The 21707-nt window shown below is 44.7% G+C and overlaps 1 protein-coding gene across 1 annotated transcript; it reads left to right on the forward strand.

The window, feature by feature from the left end:
- Window positions 1-1432: 1432 nt before the first annotated feature.
- On the forward strand, window positions 1433-20272 carry LOC306931980 (tetraspanin-1-like; the record flags this gene model as incomplete). The annotated part of the gene is made up of 3 exons (XM_079513685.1): window positions 1433-2149; window positions 5152-5212; window positions 20250-20272. The coding sequence occupies 3 exons, from the start codon at window positions 1433-1435 to the stop codon at window positions 20270-20272; spliced, it is 801 nt and encodes a 266-aa protein (XP_079369811.1).
- Window positions 20273-21707: the final 1435 nt, after the last annotated feature.

Consider the following 21707-nt stretch of genomic DNA (forward strand, 5'->3'; position numbering starts at 1 on the left):
ATGTATTTCATGTTTATAATCTACAATACTAATCTGAAATCCACCATCCCTCCATTTGGAATCAATACACATGCAGCCACACCGTTCCCTTGTGAAGCCTCAGCGTCCCTCCAGGCTATCTGCCAGATTGTGGGGTGCAAATAGACACAGTCAGATGCAAGTTGTCTGATGTATGGGATCTACGCTATGCCAATGCACTGCTCGCTTCAGTTAACACCATTCAATAAAAAAACAGCAAATCTCTTAATTACACAACATTGTTGAGTAGTAGTTTTCAACCTTTTTCATATCAAGGCCCATTACGGTATTTATTCGGCATTTGGATAAGATGTGGTTATCGTTGGATAAGATGTGGTAGGGCGGCTACCATAGGAAAGATTGGCAAATGTTGATCAAAATAACTATTATTTTTACATTATCTAATTGCGTAGACTTCTTGTAAATGAAGTAATGCAGATGTTTAACAAAAATCACACCCGTGTGAACTGAGTGGTGTAAGGTCTTATATAGCCTGATCAGCTGTGGTCTGACGTAATGTCTGACGTAATAAAATCACACCCGTGTGAACTGAGTGACCGTAGCAACCATGCTCATTTTTGGTACGAACAGACAGACAGACACGTAAACTAACAAAGCCAGTCGTAGGAGTGGTTTACACCACTCAAAAATTGAACTCTTGACCGTATAAAACGAAACCAAATGGACCGGGTTTCATTTTACACTCTCAAGAGCTAAAGATCTGTAAGGGTCCATATTAGGTTACCACTAATATGGGCTCTCCACCGTAAACTACTGCACTACAATCAAGTTATTGAAACAACTGACATAGTTAATATATATATTATAAACTTAAATTGGTTACGTCGTCCACATACGTCTTTTAAACATGTTTTTAAACACACATAGTGACGTCATCAGCCAATCCCTGATTGGCCGAGCAACGCCACCAACACAAGCAGGCGATCCAAAGGGTCAAAGGTACCACCGACATACGCGGCAAGCTGCCAACTCGCGCTCTGATTGGCCGAGCAATGCACCGTCGTACGCACGCAGCGCCCTGATTGGCCGAGGGTGTCACCGACATACGCAGCCGAAAACAATACTTGCGCACGCTCTGCTCACGCAACAATGTGTGGAAAACATGACAGGGTTTAATAATGGCGTGGCTTCCATGTGCATTTTTAATGGCATGTGACCAGATGTCAGTTATCTATGACGTAAGTACTATGACATCAGCCATCAGGTTATTTAGCAAGGTTTCAGCCCATTCTCACCTGTGAGACATATATATACCGGACTGTTTGAGCGTTGAGCAAAGATTTGAGCAAACAGACATTCAAACATAGGAATCAACTGGGATTTCAAAGGACTCGTATAGTATAGGCCTATACGGAGGAAACACCAACTCAACTCCAGTAAAGCAAGCTGCAAGATGGGGTGTTTTAAGACCCTCCTCAAATGTGTGATGTTTGCCTTTAATAGCACCCTCTTTCTGGCCGGTGCTACCCCCTTGTTCCTGGGTATCTGGTTAAGGTTGACCCCGTCCCTGAACCTGGCCATTCTTGATCAATTCCATCAAGTCGAGGACGCGCCGGCCGTGCTCAAGCAACTCCTTAATAATATGAGCTACCTGATGATGGCCGTGGGGGTGGTCTTGCTCGTTATCGCCTTCCTGGGCTGCTGTGCTGTGATCAAATTAAGCAAGTTCATTCTGCTCCTGTTCTTTGGCACGGTGCTGGTGGCGTTCATAGCGATGCTGACCGGAGCCGCGGTAATCGTGGGATTCAGACCATTGACGGAGGAGTTGATGGACCAGGTGGGCACCAAGGCGGTGGAGACCATTAAAACGTACTACGGGGCCAGCTCAGAAGTCACGCAGCTCTGGGGCACGACTATGGACCAACTAGGTTGCTGTGGAGTCTACAACTACACAGACTTCATCGGTTCTCCGTATTACAGCAGCAACGCGGAAACCTTCCCGTCTCAGTGTTGCCCAAGTGGATCAGATGCTGTCCAGGTGATGTGTGACTCGGACATGGCTTACAATGCGTCCAGCACCGTAGCTGGCTGCCTCCTGAGGATCACAAAAGTGTTTGAAGACAGCAAAACACTGTCTGCAATAGTGCTCCTGGTCATCGCAGGTCTGGAGGTATGTGCCATGGCCGTCTCCATGGCCCTTTACTGCAAAATAAAATAAAGATAATACAAAAAGCGGAGAAGAATATGCAGGTTAAGTAGGCTATGTGACAACTGGAGGGCCCGGGAGGACTGTTATTATGACGAAAAATGATCATTAGGCTATATTGGATCCCCAGGCCAAAACCATCAATTCGGACAAAAACATACTATATATAATAGAGACTTACTTACCCCTTCTGGGGCTTAGGCCGTCGACAAGAGTTCTCCAAGCATCTGGATCCTGAGCCAACACTTCCAGCTGTCCCCAAGTGTGGCCCATATTCTTTGCTTCTGCCTCCAGGTTTCTGCGCCAGGTGTTTCGTGGCCGACCTCTCTTTCTTTTCCCTTGCGGGTTCCACTGGAGGGACTGCCTTGTGGTGTTTTAAGAAAAATCCCACGATTTTGTAGCCCATTTTTCACCCGGTGCCAATTGCCTATGAGCTGTAATCCTGGGCGCTATATACTCTCTCTCAGCCAACCTGGGAGAGCCCCGAACTGAGCTCATGCTTCCTTCAATGCACGAGGAGTGAGCAAGGCCTTATCACCTGGCAGGGGGGAGTTTTCACTCCAGAGCCTTCCGGACGGTGGCACTGACGAGCACAGAGTGGTATAACAGCACAAGGATATGGATGCGAGGGAAGGCGAGACGAGACACAACACCTTGGGAACCAATGGTTCCTGAGGCCTCATGTGACCCATAGGGCAGGAGCCTTATCCTGTTTCTGTAGCATGAAGCGTCTTGATGTATACATGAACATCCCTCAGCCATGATGTACAAGTACACCCTAGCTGGACATGACGCGCCATGTCGCAAAGACTTACCTCTAATCCAACCCTTGTTGCTGAGCAGGGAGGCATTGGGTCATATTTTTATAGTCTTTGGTATATGACCTGACTGGCCAGGGTGATTGAACCCCAATCTCAGGCCAGCCACTGTCACTGTGGTGATGGCAACATGACACACTCCTTTTCCATGTGTTCACTGTCCAAAGAGTCTCCGTTCAGCCTGTCCCTCTGGTTGCACACTTGTCATGAAAGTCTTCTATTGTAGCCCAGATTCCTCCCATTGCACACAAACCAAACCATCACATGTCGTCCCGGACATGCAGACATGCCTCCTGGCAGATTTTTTTTTTTAGGGGCCTAGTCCCTCCTATATACAGCTGTTGTCCCCACAAAGTGTCCCCACAAACATTAAATGCCATTGACAATGAAGGGAAACTTTACGTCATCTTGTCCCCACACGTCTCATATTTGCCTTCGACAATGAAAGGAGAAATTAGGTCAAATGTCAAATGTCTGCAATTCAAACATTAAATGCCATTGACAATGAAGGGAAAATGTACGTAATCTTGTCCCCACACATCTCATATTCGCCATTGACAATGAAAGGAGAAATTTGTGGCAACAGGCATTCTGATTGGCCAGTATGAGATCATGCATCATCTCATGATGTACGATGATAAGAGTGCCCCTCACTTCACACGGGTGTTATTTTTAATAGTTAATCCTAATTGTTGTCAGCGAACTATTCATTCTCATCATTCTCTTGATTTTAAGGATACAAATATATGTATTAGGCCCTAATACATATATTTTTATCCTTAAAATCAAGAGACAAATTGTCACAACCTGTGACAATTTGTCACAGGTTGTGACTGTGCCCTAATTAAATTAGGGCATAGTCACAACTCACTTTCATTCTACCTATGAGGGCGGATTCTGCCAATGCATTTCAATGGGAGTGGAGTGGTTTGCTGACATTTGTGGCACTGTGGCAGCGTGGGCAATTAGCAGCACTATTGTGTGTTTTACTGCAATCATACCATTGTTATTTTTTTCAGACAAGCCTTTTGATGTGTGTAGCTACTTATCTGCCCTCACTGGTTTTAAGAGGAACGCCTCGCCATAATCCGGAAGAATAATGTCAACATGCATTGGCACTGTGCCCTTACTGCGTTTTCCATGTCTTTCATGTAAAGAAGAAGATGTAAAGTTGAGTTTTGTGGTACAGATGATTTTTTATGACAAATAATTGTATATATATTTTAATTCAATACACCAGTGTTTTGAATTTGGGTTTGATACATTTGATGAGAAGTATTTCTAATTAATAACGAAATATACTTTATATCTCTTTTTTCTTTTGCTACAGCGTGCGTGGGCAATTAGCAGCACTATTGTGTGTTTTACTGCAATCATACCATTGTTCTTTTTTTCAGACAAGCCTTTTGATGTGTGTAGCTACTTATCTGCCCTCACTGGTTTTAAGAGGAACGCCTCGCCATAATCCGGAAGAATAATGTCAACATGGGGGCGCTTTGTAGGTTTTGAGCCTTATACTGCAATAATGAATAAGTCCGCCTGTGAGTGTCAGTGTCTCATCCATACAGAGGCTCATGCCTCACATAGCCTACATGTGTCATGCACTAGGCAGGGTAAACAGGACAACACAACAGAGTCCACACACAAGTCAAACGTTTAAATTAATACTAAATTAAGTAAATAATGGCAATAATCAGTGGCGACATTTAGAGGGGCAGGTGCTCAAGTTAAAAAAGGGCACCTTGTGCAGCGCGTGGAACCGGCCGGTTGCCTTAATCTATTTTGGGCGGGAACCCCTTTTGGTGTTAGCATTATGTTATGCTTTAGCTATTGAAAAATAGCAGATCTACAAGCTCATAGCGCGCCACCGAGTGGCGCGCTATGAACTTGTAGGTCTGCTATTTTTGAAAAATCGAAGAAAAAAAAAGTTATTTTTTTCTTTTTTTTCCAAAAGGGCACATTGCCAAAAGGGCAGGGGGTGCTCTAGCACCCCCTAGTGTCTATCTGTGCACGCCACTGGTATGAAGTGTGCTGTGTGGGTACGCAGCATTTCACACTACCACAACATCTGCCAAGTGGTACCGAGTGTGCATCCGGGACCATAGTGTGAATCTGCCTCTATACTCTCCCAAACCCCACCCCACTCAGGTGTACACAGTTTGCCTGACGGCCTGCTGCAGCAATCACCCGGGCTGCCGGCTAGCCAACAGTGAGGAGGTTTATTTAATAGCGAGCTTTAAAACTGGGTATAGGGAGTTCAGTGAAGACACCAGAAGTTGCAAAAAGTTGATATTTTATTTACACTACTTTACACAAGACAGATACACATTAGGCCACTGCAAATATGGAATTGGTCCTTCACAACAATCACATTTTAACATGCACACATCAAGAGCAGGTAAGCCACACCACACCAAAAGGGAGTAATTTCACTGGATTGCATAAGCCTAGTCGTGATATCAAAAAGGAGTTCAGGGGACCAATAATCAGTAGTGTGGTTTAAAACTTTACAACTACACCATAGATACTGTAGAAAACAATCTGACTGTATGGTTAGTATTATTAGTAGGTTGAAACATTTCAAAAGAACAACCTGACATTACGTCCACATCATTTTCTCAAATAGCTAAAAGCTTGTAAATAATCACACCCATGTGAACTGAGTGGTGTAAGGGCTTATATAGACTGATCAGCTGTGGTCTGACGTAATGTCTGACATAATGAAATCACACCCGTGTGAAGTTGTGAACTGGGTGACCATAGCAACCATGCTCATTTTTTTGGTACGGACAGACACGTAAACTAACAAAGCCAGTTGTAGGAGTGGTTTACACCACTCAAAAATAATCTACAAACTCGCAACTTTTAGATTTGCTATTTTCCATTATTCTTTTCTTTAAATAGAGGGTTACTCGTTATGCTTCTCTGAAATAAGGCCTCAGTGTGTGTGTGTGTGTGTGTGTGTGTGTGTGTGTGTGTGTGTGTGTGTGCGCGCGCGCGACCGTACGTGCGTGCGTGCGTGCGTACGTGCGTGTGTGCCCACACGTGCATGTGCAGCAGTCAGCAGCAGCAGGCCAGAGTTTTGTGCTGAATAGTGTTTCTTGTTGAAGCAGAACTCATTTGATGGCTCATTGAAGGCCCATTATTACCAAGATGGAGCAGAATGGACTGTTATTGACGCGGCAGCGGTGGCTGTCAGCCAGCCTGTTTCACTTTGGACGAGCAGCACACTCTAGCTCACGTCTGCAGCAGCTTGCACCGTCACCTTTCATTTTATATCGTGTCCTCTCTCATCTGTCTCTCTGTTTTTCCCTTTCTCTCATCATTCTCATTCCCCACGCACCGTTCATTTCTCCTGACTGCATGCCCCCGCCACTGCTCCACCATTTAAACACTCGCCCACGCTCAATTCCTATCCATCCATTTCGTAATACAAATGGATGTGTCATTGCATACACCTTTTGTATGCCTGAGACACAAGTAAATGCATAATGCACACAAACACATGTGAAAACAAAGTCACGCTTGTGCTACTACTACACACACTCACCTACACTGTCTACACACCTTCCCGCATGCCTTCAGATCGGCCGTTATCGAAGGTGACATTCGGGGCCCATCAGATCCTGACATCCATGTTTGCGGTTCGACACGACAGTCAGGTATAGGAGAACAGATATTGGGAGTGGGACAACCTCAGATATTAACATTGTATTCCATATTTAGGCTACACAACAATATCAATTGCTTTTCTATATAATTACATGGAAATTACTTAAAATGGGAAAAGGTGGAACGTACAGAGAGAAGAAGGGGAAGTTGCTAGTTGAATATTTACCGCATTGTGCAATACTGCCCTATTATGTACATTGCAAATGTCTAGCATTGACAACCATGTATGTTTGCATTGTTCTTGCACCTTTTCTATTGTTAAATGTGAAATAAAAAAATATGTATTTGTTTATAATACAGAGCTTGGTGAGTTTGCCAGAGTATGGGAAATGTGGGGGCGGGGCAGATTTAGCTGTGCAAACTAAACGACCTGTTGTTAACCACTTAAGCACTCTACACTCTACACTCATGCATTCATCACCTCCCGGTTAGACTAGTGCAACTCTCTATATTTGGGTCAGCCCCACTCCGCCATCTCCCGCCTACAGAGGGTCCAAAATGCTGCTGCTAGAATGATAACTACAGAAACTAGATCATATCACCCCTGCATTGGCAAAACTAAATTTCGCAGTCAATTTAAATCACTGCTCTTTGTATTTAAAGACCTCAACGGCCTTGCCCCTTCCTATATTTCCGAACTATAATAACAGCTCCCCCTGCCACCAGGACACTTACTGTAGATCTTCCACTTTCAAACAACTCGTTGCAGTCCCCCCTTCAAATCTGAGAACCAAAGGTGATCGGGCTTTCTCTGTAGCTGCACCTACACTGTGGAACGATCTTCCATTCCACATCATTCCACATCATCCATTCCCCCCCCCCCCCCCCCCCCGGGAACCCCCACACATAGTTGCACCACTCACTTCACACGGGTGTGATTTTTGCACTGTGGATGGACTACGGTCTACCTGTTTTCGGGAAAGCACTTTAGGTCAACTGCTGTTGTTTTTTAAATGTACTGTAGAAATAAAATTGACTTGACTTGACTACACTTATTAGTAAACTAATACTTAGTTGACCTGGATGCTCCGCTCTTACCACCCCCCCGCCCCCCGTCCCCCCCCCGTCCCCGTCCCCCCCGTCCCCGTCCCCGTCACCAAATCTCTTTGACGAAAACAGCAAACGTGTTACAACATTGCGTACGATTACACATATCGTTGCTCTTATCTCCATTCTAACTTTTTGTGTTATTTCGTAAATTAACCTTATATACTTTATATACTACAGTAGTGTCACACGAAAGCAATGCATCAAATAGCAGATCCACAAGCTCAAAATGCGGGGTGAAGCACTACAATGCGTTTTGTTTTTAGCTTGTAGATCTGCTATACTTTTGATTCTTTCGAATTTGAATCCTGAAAAGTAACAGTTTTGGACTTGAGGTTTACACCCTACAAGGAGTCCCCCCCCCCCCTCCCCCCACACACACATAATATCGATGCTAGGGTTCAAGTGGTTAAATATGCGTTAGGCTTCTCTTAAGAGAGTCAGCTTTTACTGTCCATGATGGAATTAAAGACAGTTGTGCTGAGCTGGAGAGGCAGCTTTGGGAGGAATGAAAATGCAAAAAAATAAACGGGAGGCAGAAAAGAGAGCAAGCGAGGGGAAAATAGGGAGAGGAGAATGGAATAGCTAAGCTTTAAGCTTGGTGTGATGGCGTACCTGTCAGAGGAATGCTGGGATAATCCATAAACTGCTCAACCGCTGCAAATGTGCTCCATTATAACAGCTGTGGCTGCCGGCCATGCAGCATGCTGGACCATTTATTATAGGGGCTACTGAGGTGAAGAAGTCTCCACGACCACAAGTAGCAACAGAGATGAGAAGAAAGAAAGAAAGAAAGAAAGAAAGAAAGAAAGAAATGATTATAATAAAAGTAAGATCCATGAAATTATAAAAACCTATATTAAAAAGTTTCTCTCACTCTGTCTACTGTGTGTGTGTGTGTGTGTGTGTGTGTGTGTGTGTGTGTGTGTGTGTGTGTGTGTGTGTGTGTGCGCCAACATCTTAACTGCTAGACTAAAGGGAATTCCCCATACATGTACATAGCCCAGGAGAGATATTAGACTTTTAGCTCATCAGAGAAGAGGCTCTGAGCCTATTGTTAACGGCAACCTAAACATGTTAAATTATAACCAAGAAGCATTGTTTAATTTAATCACAATTAATTGTAGGAAAGAACACAATATTGAGCTCGCTCTATCTCACACGCACGCACGCACGCACGCACGCACGCACGCACATCATTGCAGATATGACGCTTCACTCACACTGACAGGTGGTGGACCCCAGGGTCATCTATGTTGTATGTTTGGCTTTCAAGTATTGAACGCTCTCCCATGTTCTGCCTCTGCTGCAGAGCAGAGAGCTTCTGTCAATGTCTCCTCTGTCATCTTATATCAAAACAAGAAAGCAGGAGGGGCTGTGGGGTAGTATACGGGCTTTATTGGTCCGACTGTCATTACACCGACAACCTATAGGCCTACCTCAAACCCTAAGGCCTCATTCACACATATCAAACGAACATGCTGCCCAGGCGGTGGCGTAACCGTCTGGGCACCCGACTGGTAATCCAGTCGCAGTGTGCCGCGGGTTCGACTCCCGAGCCTGACACGGCCTTTACTGCATGTCTTCCCCCATCTCTCTCCCGTTTCCTGTCAGCCTACTGTCTGTCCCTTCAAAAACCAATAAAAGGCGTAAGCCGCAAAAAAAATATCTTTAAAAACGAACATGCTCTGTTCCGTCAATGTTTCATGGCCGCCTCAATGCTTTTCCAATGGAAGTCACGTGGTTCGACCAAACACTTGTGTTTGATGGCCTCCCTCCCCCCAGCAAACACAAGTGGGCGCTATACTCTCCCTCTGCCAACCTGGGGAGAGTCCGAAATGAGCCCATGTATGCTTCCTTCAACGCATGAGGAGTGAGCAGGCCGCTTCTTATCACCTGACAGGGGTTTCCCCCGGTAGGACCAGCCCGATCTCACCCAAACACGGTGAAATAACACGGATTGGCATTTCCGTATACATACACTAGAAAACCCCCAAATCCGTACAGTTTACACTACTACTGTTTTGACCGCGACGGAGGCGTGGCTTCCACCCCATTAACTCAGTTGGGCAAATGCGTTCCCCACAACATTATTGTCTCCACCAGGCCGAAGGCATGGGGAGAGAGTATGTTTTGCACTCCGTCCGTGTGTGTGTGTGTGTGTGTGTGTCTGTTACCAGCTAATCTCCGGCACCGTTGGCCCGATCCATGCCAAACTTTGCACACACACTCCCTAGATCCCTCTGCCCTAAATTTTCCTCAACGGCCTGTTAAAGCGCCACCAGGAGTCGGACGACTTTTGTAAAACACATTTTTTGCTATTACTCCTCCAGATTTTGTCAAAAAAAATCCCGCAAATCGTTACACAGTATTCTCTATGGTCATGTGCTCAAGACGGATCTGTCCGATATTTCATATTCCATCCTAATTGTTTTGGATTCCTTCAGGGTCCAACTCGGACGGGGCTGAGTCGGTAGTGTCTCTCGTTGCTCAAGTTCGCCCCTCCGTTGCGGTCCATAGCAGTGGTTCCCAAACTTGTTCATGTCAAGGACCCCCATTTGAAAACATGCCATGGGGACCCCCCAGTTTGACATGCATTAGTCTACGGACCCCCCATTTAATGGCATTTCTATCTCTGGGACCCCAATTTATATTGTAAAATCAATGTTAATTTAACGGACACCTAACAGGTCCGTTTGGTTCCATTTGTACATTCTCAGAGTTACAGACCCATAAGGGTCCATTTGGTTCCTAATTATCATTTAGCTGGGGACCCCCTGGAACTCCCTCAAGGACCCCTGGGGGTCCCCGGACTCCACTTTGGGAACCACTGGTCTATAGGGCGCTTAATGGGGAGGTTTTCAGATTCAGCATTTGGGTTTTAGTATAGTGTATGTACGGAAATGACAAAATGCCAATCCATGTAGCCTAATTTCACTGTGTTTGGGTGAGGCCGGGTACGTAGGTTGACGAGGGGGAGTATAGAGAGACCAGGATGACTACATTATTTTTGTGAGGTATACCTACCCTATAGGGGACACAGGGAGAACATGCAAACTCCACACAGACATTTCTGAACATTTTATTATTATTGAAAATTCGGAATTATTCCATGCCTATCTGTGTGTGCAGACGTGTCATGGAGTGACATATGCAACCATAATGAGTACATACTGCATCATATGTGTCTTATACATACAGTACGGTACAGTATATACTACAGCCCACCATGGCAAAGTGACAGTTTACTGCCTGGGAGTGCAAGGCACTGCATGTGGCATCTAGTTAACTGCGTGTGAGGAGACCCCTACACTTTGTGCGTGGGTGCGTGCGTGGGTGCGTGCGTGGGTGCGTGCGTGGGTGCGTGCGTGCGTGCGTGCGTGTGCATGCATGCATGTTCATCTGGGTACATAACACATGCTTTTTGAGGATGTGCTTTGTCTTGTCCTGGCCAGCTCGTATACAGATCTCCACTATATTCAGTCACCTCTTGTCACGACCACTGGTGAGATCATGAATATAGATGAATACACGATCCGTTTAACCATTGTCCCTATTCAGGCCGGGGCAAACGTTTAGTGAACCTACAAAGCTCACAACACGTCGTAATGCGACGTGTTCCCAGCTTGTAGATCTGCTATTTTTGGCAGAGAGATTTAGCGTATATATAGGAGGAAAAAGGAGCGGACCAAGTATAGAGCCCTGAGAGACCTCGGTCAACTATAAGCAGGTTTAAGTGATTTCATGCATTGAATACACCTTTGAGTGTCTCGGTTTCTCTCCATACATTGGACAGTTAGATATTTTTTTATAATACGGAGCTGCTGTTATCTTTTCTTCACAAACCAATACATGCATATCCTATTCATAATATACACATACATAAGGCTTATTGTTAAAATCTTGACCTTGGCCGCACAGTACGTACAGCCTCAATAGAATGTAATACTCAGCCACTACGTGTACACAAGATATGAGTGAACTAAAGTAGAACAATGGTTTCCATTTGCAAAGGCAAAATATTGAGCAAATAAGCAAAAAAAAAATGAATGCAAAAAATGAGTAGGCCTATATAGAATTTTTCCCGCTCCTTGGGAGTAATGAATTATAGAGGAGTGCTTGTCCTCGCTCACTCCCTCAGTTAATCAGCGCTCGCCTGGCTGCCCTGTCCTGCTTGCCACTTCTCCCGTTAATAAATCATCCGGTCCTTCAGGAGCGAGGGTCCGTCATCATGCCACCACTGCGTATCATGGGGATACACCCCGACCGCTCCCATCTCACCCCCGCATGCTGCACCACACACACACCACGTCCCACAACAAGCCCACTGTACCCTATACACCCCGACCGCTCCCATCTCACCCCTGCATGCTGCACCACACACACACCACTCCTCACAACAAGCCCACTGTACCCAGTACCCACCCCACCCACCCACCGACCGCTCCCATCTCACCCCTGCATGCTGCACCACACACACACCACGCCCCACAACAAGCCCACTGTACCCAGTACCCACCCCACCCACCCACCGACCGCTCCCATCTCACCCCTGCATGCTGCACCACACACACCACGCCCCACAACAAGCCCACTGTACCCAGTACCCACCCCACCCACCCACCGACCGCTCCCATCTCACCCCTGCATGCTGCACCACACACACACCACGCCCCACAACAAGCCCACTGTACCCTATACCCACCCCACCCACCCCGACACCCTGCGCTACAGTGTTGTTTTTCACTGAGGAAAACTAAATGGAAACTAAATGAAAACTAAGCTACGATGACTAAAACTATAAGACTAAATATATTGACAATTTCGTCAACAAATAACTAAAATGTTAGGAAAGGACACATTGTTGCATGCTGAAAATAGCCAATCTACAAGCACACAACGCGTCGCAGCATGACGCGTTGTGAGCTTGTAGATCGGCTATTTTCAGCAAGTGTAAAATCAGTCATTACGAAGGCATCAAGGCCAGACAAAATGCATTTTAGTCGACTAAATCAACTGTAGATTTAGTCGACTAAAATCTTATTATATTTAGACGACTAAAACTAGACTAGACACTAAAACATTCCAGGTGACTAAAATGTGACTAAAACTAAAATGTGCTGCCAAAAACAACACTGGCTATACCACACCCCTTCCCTAACCTCATCACACTGCTCCCTATATAGCCTAGTAGCCAAAAAGTGAACCCGGACATGTTGAGTACACCAACGTTTTATGTTAGAAATGTTTATTAGGCCTATGGGTCCCCAGCATGTAGAAACTGCCGGATGCTAACTTGCATATGTTGAGCAATTTTCATAATTGGCATAATATGTGACCATACCATTAACAACCTATAGAAGGCAAAATATTCAAAATGTCATCATGCTTTATCTAGCATGTGATGTGTCAAACTAGGGGGTTTTCATGATGCTGAATCCATTCCAAGCATTAGTCTTTAGCCCAATGAGTGTTTTTTTTTGCAAAACTAATGCTTGGAATGGATTCAGCATCATGAAAACCCCCTAGTTTGCTACATAAAGCATTAAAGCATGATGAAATTTTGAATATTTTGCCTTCTATAGGTTGTAATTGGTATGGTCACATATTATGCCAATTATGAAAATTGCTCAACATATGCAAGTTAGCATCCGGCAGTTTCTACATGCTGGGGACCCATACTAAACATTTCTAACATAAAACCTTGGTGTACTCAACATGTCCGGGTTCACAATGGGGCTCTATGGGCTGGCTACTAGACTAATACCCCTCCCCATCATACCCCTCCCCATCCTATACCCACCCTTCCCCATCACATCCCTCCTTACCAGTTAGTTACCACATACCACCCCATCACAGATTCCTCCCAGATCCTTTTCGTCTCTTCCTGTGTCTATATTTCCCCTCTGTCTCTCTAACCACCTCTCCTTCGCTGTCCTTGGTCTCCCCTCTCTCCATCGCTCTGTCTCTCACTCTCATCTCTCATGGGGAACACTTACACTTAAGCTGCGTGCCCTCTGTTCTCTTCACCTCCCCCCATCTCCTCTCCTCTCGTGCCCAGTGCCAAGGTATACTTTGACGGATAATGCAATAAAGTTTTTCTTCCCCCTGACGACTGCTGGGAAAGCCAAAGTCTGCTTTAGTGCCAAAGTGACTGAAGAGCCTTGACTAGTACTCATTTGAGCCCTCCAGCCAGGATGAACCAAATCATTTAGGTCGGGTGGAGTGTAGGGAGTCGGGGACCAGCACTGCATCTAGAGGCCACTAATCTCTCAAGAACAGATTCTGTGCTGCGCTACGTGCCGATGGGTTCCCAGATTGAGAGGCCACTGGTGTGGCTTATAGACTGCCCAGTGCTATTACATAGCCTCCAGGTTGCATGCAGTCAATACCAAAAGCCAATTTAATCAGGGGATATTAATAACATCAGGGAATACATTTCTTACCCCAACTTTCAGCAGCTGTCAAAACACCCCCTCGGGTGGCTGAATATAAACCAATGTGGGATATGTTAGTAGACACCTTTACAAACACATTGGTGACTATAGATATGTTAGTAGACACCTTTACAAACACATTGGTGACTATGTTAGTAGACACCTTTACAAACACATTGGTGACTATAGATATGTTAGTAGACACCTTTACAAACACATTGGTGACTATAGATATGTTAGTAGACACCTTTACAAACACATTGGTGACTATAGATATGTTAGTAGACACCTTTACAAACACATTGGTGACTATAGATATGTTAGTAGACACCTTTACAAACACATTGGTGACTATAGATATGTTAGTAGACACCTTTACAAACACATTGGTGAAGAAAACTCTTGGTAAGAAATGTATTCCCAGATTTGACATTATTCTGATAATATTCCCTGACTACTTAGAAAAGTCACACCCGTGTGAACTGAGTGGTGTAAGGTATTATATAGCCTGATCAGCTGTGGTCTGACGTAATGCCTGACGTAATGAAATCACACCCGGATGAACTGGGTGACCATAGCAACCATGCTCATTTTTTGGTACGAACAGACACGTAAACTAACAAAGCCAGTTGTACGAGTGGTTTACACCACTCAAAAAGTGCGCAGGAGCACAGGCCTCCGCCAGGTCAGCTAGGTTATTGTGGGCCAGTGATGTTTGGAATTCGCCAATCAGGATGGAATATGAAAGATCACACCCGTGTGAAGTGAGGGGCGCTCTTATCATCATACGTCATCGACATACATCATCTCATTCTGGCCAATCACAATTTGGGTCCTCACTTTTGTCTTCAATGTTTGTGTTTACACAGACCCTCAAAGCTGTAATCTGACAGATCAGTCTTGATCACTTGACTATAGAGATAATGTGTACCGATTTTTGAGTGGTGTAAACCACTCCTACGACTGGCTTTGTTAGTTTACGTGTCTGTCTGTCTGTGCTAAAAAAAATGAGCATGGTTGCTACGGTCACCCAGTTCACCCGGGTGTGATTTAATTACGTCAGACATTACGTCAGACCACAGCTGATCAGGCTATATAAGACCTTACACCACTCAGTTCACACGGGTGTGATTTTTTGTGATGTTTGGACTACGAGTAATATCAGAAATCACACCTGTGTGAAGTGAGGGGCGCTCTTATCATCATATCCTCTCTCTCAGAGTTAAATTAACTTTGATTTTACAATATATACATTGGGGTCCCAGAAATGCCATTAAATGGGGGGCCGTATAGCCTATAATTCAGGTCAAACCGGGGGGCCCTTGAAATGAAAATGGTTGAAAATCACTGCCAGAGCTGCACAAATCTTCTCTTACGGGGGTCCTTGGCATACATTTTCGAATGGGGGGTCCAATGGGGGGTCCAATGGGGGGTCCAATGGGGGGTCCGCAGGCTAAAAAAAAGTTTGGGAACCACTGCCTTATGCAATGCTGAACCTATATGGCACATCTCACACCCAATCACGCCGACCAATCACAATTTGCATCCTCCCTTTTGTATTCAATGTTTGTGTTTACACAAACCCGGAAAGCTGGGCATAGGAGATCTCAAAAAGATGTTTTGCAAAAATCAGCCTCCTGGTGGCGCTATAATAGGGCAATGTTAAAAGGGTAGCATTTGTTCCTCAAGGTAGTGCGAATGTGCATGCAAAGACGTTTCACCGCAATTGGACGCTGTGTTCATGATTTGTAGCATTTTGTTCAAAACGGGCCACTGCAAACTTTTGATGTAAATCTTAGCCAATCGGGATGTAATATGAAAAATCTAACGGATCCATTTTGATCACATGACTATAGAGATCATGTGTACCGCTTTGCATGAAATTTTGATAAAATCCTAAGGAGTAATATAAATAAAACTGTTTTGCATAAGTCGGCCTCCTGGTGGTGCTATAAAAGGCAGATGGGAAAAAAAAACTAAGCACTCCTGCAAACTTTGGAAGCCAATCATAGCCAATCAGGATGGAACTGTTTCGTATAATGTTTGGACTACAAGAAAGAGTCCTTCTGCACACCTACAATGGACAGGTGCGTCGGATAACAGGAACTGAGAAGTAGAGAGAAAGAATCCCTCTACACTGTACACGCACACTGTCTTCACTTGAGATTAGATTTTATTGAGCAACGTTTCGGTCGTCAGACCTTCATCAGGCAGGACATATTATTGATGTCTCAAGTGAAGACAGTGTGCGGTATAATGTTTGGACAAAATCTGTACTGTCAAAAAATGTGTTTAACAAAAATCCTGGTGGCGCTATATAACATGCCTATATGCATGTAAAAACAATGGTGCAGGTGGTTCTGCTCTGGCGTCCAGGGAGTGTGTGAGCACAGTTTAGCTGTGACGCACAGACCCATAATAAAATGGTGACATAAAATGCAAAAGATAAATAGACAGACCTTTATTGATCCCACAAGGGAAATCCAGTTGCCATGGCAGTACAGCAGCACAACAGCCACAGAGAAGAATATATAGGCTACTTGTCCTGTAGTGAGAATAACATTGAAGAATAAAACATTATTAAAATGTGAGTAAACACAGGTAACGGACAGGGATTAGGAATATGATATACAAAATTATATATTGTTTTACTGTTTTTAATCGAGTGGGTTCCCAGATTGGGAATAGTATTTCAAAAACCAAGTGAAACCCTCCAAACTTGGGCTGCCCAGATGTACATGAGCTAATAACATTTACAAACATCAAATGCATCACATCTCTGTCTCTGTCTGTGTGTGTGTGTACGGTTGTAATGCACGTAACTGGAGAACCGTTCGCCCCACCGACGTCAAATTCGACACGCATTCCACACCCCCACAGGGAGTGCAGTGCCCGGTATCGAGTCGGTCGGACCCACGGTTGTCCAGAAACGCCCCAAAAAGGCCTCTGCCCAGTGTCCATATACGTATGGAGCTGGCCTTTTCCGACATACATCTGCATAGACTCCATATTTGGGCATGCCTCACAAAGAACTCCATGTATGGGCATAAAAGGGACACAGACATAATTTCTGGGTGGGTGGTTCATTGCATCGTTCCAAGTAGGCCAGTGTCCAATGGGGGCACCGCTGTAGAGGCTCCAACTGGCACCGCTCTAGTAAATATAAATGTGCAGTACAATATTATACGTCTATGAACGTTCATAAGTGTACATAAACAATTCACCCCCAGTATAGTGTGAGTATATATATTGTAGCGTCCTTGCTACTTACGTTTGAGATGGATGATAAAGCTGATGCATCTAACCGAGGATCACGTCTCTTCTTGTGTACATCTCTCTCATAATTCATCATTCTTGTGGCGGTACCTTTTCATTTAACCTCGCGTCACCAGACTTTCTACCTCAGAGGAAAGCTTGGTCTGGTGTCCCGTGTGAACCGGTCCAGTGTTGTTTTCGTCGACTAAAACTAAGGCGAAAAATGTTCGTCGACTACCTTTTTCCACTGATGAAAACTAAGCTACGAAGACTAAATATATTGACAATTTCGTCAACAGATGAAAACTAGACTAAAATGTTAGGAAGGGACTAGTGGACAAGAGATCCAGTATAAGTCATTTTACACTTGGTTGCATGCTGAAAATAGCAGATCTACAAGCTCACAACATTGCGTCGTGACATTGCGACATTGGTTCCCATGGTGACGCGTCTATGCAGCGTGTGTCAAACCTAAACTTTTTTTGAACACCCCGTCGCGCGTCAGCTAACTTGCCGATATTGCTTAATTCTTACATGCACTGGACATGATCAGCAGTGGAAAGAGGAAGGTGCTGTCTTATTCTAAACCCTTATTATAAACAAGGTTAATGTGACATATGGTATTAGTGTTATTTCTTCATTCAGAGCATGCCAACACATTACACAGCATAAGAGAGGTGATGGAGCAATCGGTGTAAATGTATATGACAGCTATAATTTCAATAAACATGGTTATGACATGGCGTTGTATGACACTACAGTAAGTGTAAGTGTGGGTTCTGCCGTAGTAGAAAGGGCTGCGACGGCAAGTAGGTTTATGTTTCGAGCACTGATCCATTTCCGGTTGCCTGAGCCGACTGCCGTAGCCGTCGTTGCTTAAAGTCCCTATTGTCAAGCCCTGGGTACATTATTATGATGCCCTTGATCACAGGGTATTTTGGTACGGTATTTTGGGTAATTATGATTCCAGTTTGGGGTTTCTGTCCTGATGACTACAACATGACAAAGTTACCATCAGCTCCCGACCGGATCAAAACCCCCAAAATGGTATGCCTCCACCCAGGCTACTTTTCATTAGGCCCACCTTTATGGTCCATTAGCACCTCCAGCTGTACTAATTCCTCTGCATTCCTCTGCATTTTCAAACCAATCAGCTGTGCCTGTTGATGATACACATTATTAACCAACAAAAGCTGATTCTGACAGTTTATGACATCGTCTTTTCATCTTTTAAGATAGATTTATAAAGTTTTGGTTGGAGATATACTGAAGCAGTACCCAACTCCCAAATATCGCGGGGACATCTTGGTAAACAAGTCCCCACGCTGTTTGAGATGCACCTGCAGCTGCAGCCTCGCATACAAGCAGTCCGAGACACTTCTCCTAAAGTGTCTTTTAAGTGTCTCCCTCAAACACATGCATTGTGTTTGTTTTTAGCGGCAAGCGGAAGACATCAAATCCATATGTTTACATCCCCGTAGTGGCTCAACGGCATTCCAATAATACGCTTCAGGAGTGGCGGGTGTACAGATTTGGACCAATCGAACGCGAACAACAGTGATTCGGTCTGCGTAGGCATACCTACCGGATCTTCATTCTAAACAAATTAGTCAAAACAACACAACGTTGACATTTTTTATTCAAAATAAAACTGCATGAGTTTTCCTGATGTGATAAACTGTCAGAATCAGATTTTGTTGCGTTCGTTTATGTGCTAAAAGAGTGACTTTACTTTGAGAGCTGTTTCCCCGTTACAATGGAAGTCAATGAGACCCTATTTGTATTTCTTAAATTGCTAATAAAGAACACAACGGAGCGACATAATTCATGGAATGGACTAGTTTGCCCATAATAAGATATAAGAAAACAACCCAAACCTCAAAAAAAGTGGTCTTATCCTTTAACCCCTCTTTTCTTAGTGAAACAAACCTGATGCCACTGTACTTGGACCTATTTTTTCCCATCTACACCAAATATTCTGCCAAGAACAGCTGAACTACGAAGCTCACAATGATAGGTCTGGTATTTTGGGATAAAGACCCCCCGCCCTCAAACTAGTAGTCTACTTCCATGGTACTGTCAATTCAATCGAAGGTAACATTGAATGTGTGTTACCTTTCGTTTGTACACTCTCAAGAGTTACATGAGCACTGGGAATTTGACTAGTGTAGGTGGCCTGGCCAAAGTTAGAGCTGTAGGCTACTACTCCCAGAAGCTTCATAAGGGACAAATCCAGAACGGATTGAGAGGATTAGAGAAAAGACTGAAACAGGATTTGTAATCTTTCACAAAAGACTTTTGGCCGACGATGCCCCGGCCGAATGATTCTGTCAGACTGTCACACTGTTCTGCATTCTCTCTATCTCTCTCCCTCCCCCCTCCCTCTCCCTCTCCCCCTCTCCCTCTCCCCCTCCCTCTCTCTCCCTCTCTCTCTCTCTCTCTCTCTCTCTCTCTCTCTCTCTCTCTCTCTCTCTCTCTCTCTCGCTCTCTCTCTCTCTCTCTCTCTCTCTCTCTCTCTCTCTCATACACCCAGGTTATCCCCTCTGGATGGTTCTTTCTTCTTGCATGGGTCTCTTAGCTGTGGCTAAACTCTCACTGGGTGTTCTGAGTCCAATTCAGCAGTAATAATTCTTAATCCTCCTCCATTAACTAAGCTTGCTCCGTTACTCCGTTCCTTCAAGCTATTAATCACTGTAATTGCCCGAAAGACCCCCCCTCTCCGTTCTTATACTGCTCTCTCTCTCTCTCTCTCTCTCCCGCACCCCCCCTCTGTCATTATCTCTCTCTCATGTCCTATCTCTGTCTCTGTGTGTCTATACCTCTCTGTTTGAACAGTTCAGCTCCAGTTCCATGTCTAACCATTATTCTCTGCACAGCTATAATCCTCTACAGTGTTTCGCCCCCCCCGGCCATGTTCAGGCCTATACTGCTTCATGGGTATACAAAAAAGAAATAAATACAGGCTTTGTTTGGACAACTCAGGAGGCCAAGGGGTGCACATTTGCGTGAGACAGATAACCGAACAAAAGTCGCTTAACTAGGATGAACACATGGGAGTTAGACATTTGGATATTCAAGCTAATTTGCATACAGGCCCACACTTATTCAGACACATCTACTGTATTGTTGCTTAATACATCCCGAAACAGGATGAAACAGCTCAGTCAGGCAGGCAGAACTTTACTGCATTTAATAATGCAATGGATAGCTTGATTCTAGTCTTAAAATATCTCTCTAACAGTACGCAGCAATAAAAACATGTCATGAACCATAGCTGTGATAGAAAAGTAGCTTCCTGGAAAACAGTAAAATATAACACAATAGAGCAATATAGGCTAGGACATGGGGTTCTCAACCTTTTTGGCTGGGGACCCCCAGAAATGCTTTTGCCATGTATCGCGACCCCTGCCCCGCCCCCCCTCCCCACCACCAATACAAACTGACTGCAAAAATAACCTTAACTAGAAAAAGTGCCCTTCTGGGCACAGGTCTCCACCAGGAGGATAGGAGTGTGTGTGTGATGTTTGGCAAAATGTTTAGGAGCAATATAAACGTGTGTGTGTGTGTGTGTGTGTGTGTGTGTGTGTGTGTGTGTGTGTGTGTGTGTGTGTGTGTGTGTATGTGTGTGTGTGTGTGTGTGTGTGTGTGTGTGTGTGTGTGTGTCGTGGCTTGGCCTGTTGTAGCGCCACCATGAGGCTGATTTGAAAACTGTCAAGTGGCATTTCTTCCAAAGCCTAGTGGGAATATGCATGCACAGTTTCACCACAATCGGACACTGCGTTGAGTAGTTGTGGCGATTTGTACAACACCGGTACAAAGCGGGCTACTCCTGAAAAGTTTAGAAGCCAATCGTAGCCAATGAGGGTGGATTATGAGAAATCAAACAAACCCGTCTTGATCACATGACACTTTTCGGTTATAGCGCCACCATGAGGCTGAGTTGAAAATGTTCATGTGGCATTTCTTCCTCGGCCTAGTGGGAATGTGCATGCACAATTTCACGGAAATCACACGATGTATTTTGCAACGCAGCATTTTGTTTGAAACTGAGCACTCCTGCGAACTTTGGAAGCCAATCTTAGCCAATCAGGATGGAGTCTGAGAAATCTGAAAGAACTGTTTCGTTGAATGGCTCTAGAGAGACTGTGTACCAATTTGCGTGATGTTTGGACAAAATCTGTAGGTCCAAAAACCTGTTTTGCACAAAGCGGCCTCCTGGTGGCGCTATAACAGGCCGTTCTGGAGATTTTGGGGCAGAGGTTCATCGTTGGCATCCAGGGAGTGTGTGTGCAA

The sequence above is a fragment of the Electrona antarctica genome (assembly GCF_951216825.1).
Source record: "Electrona antarctica genome assembly, chromosome: 11".
Classification (NCBI taxonomy): Eukaryota; Metazoa; Chordata; class Actinopteri; order Myctophiformes; family Myctophidae; genus Electrona; species Electrona antarctica.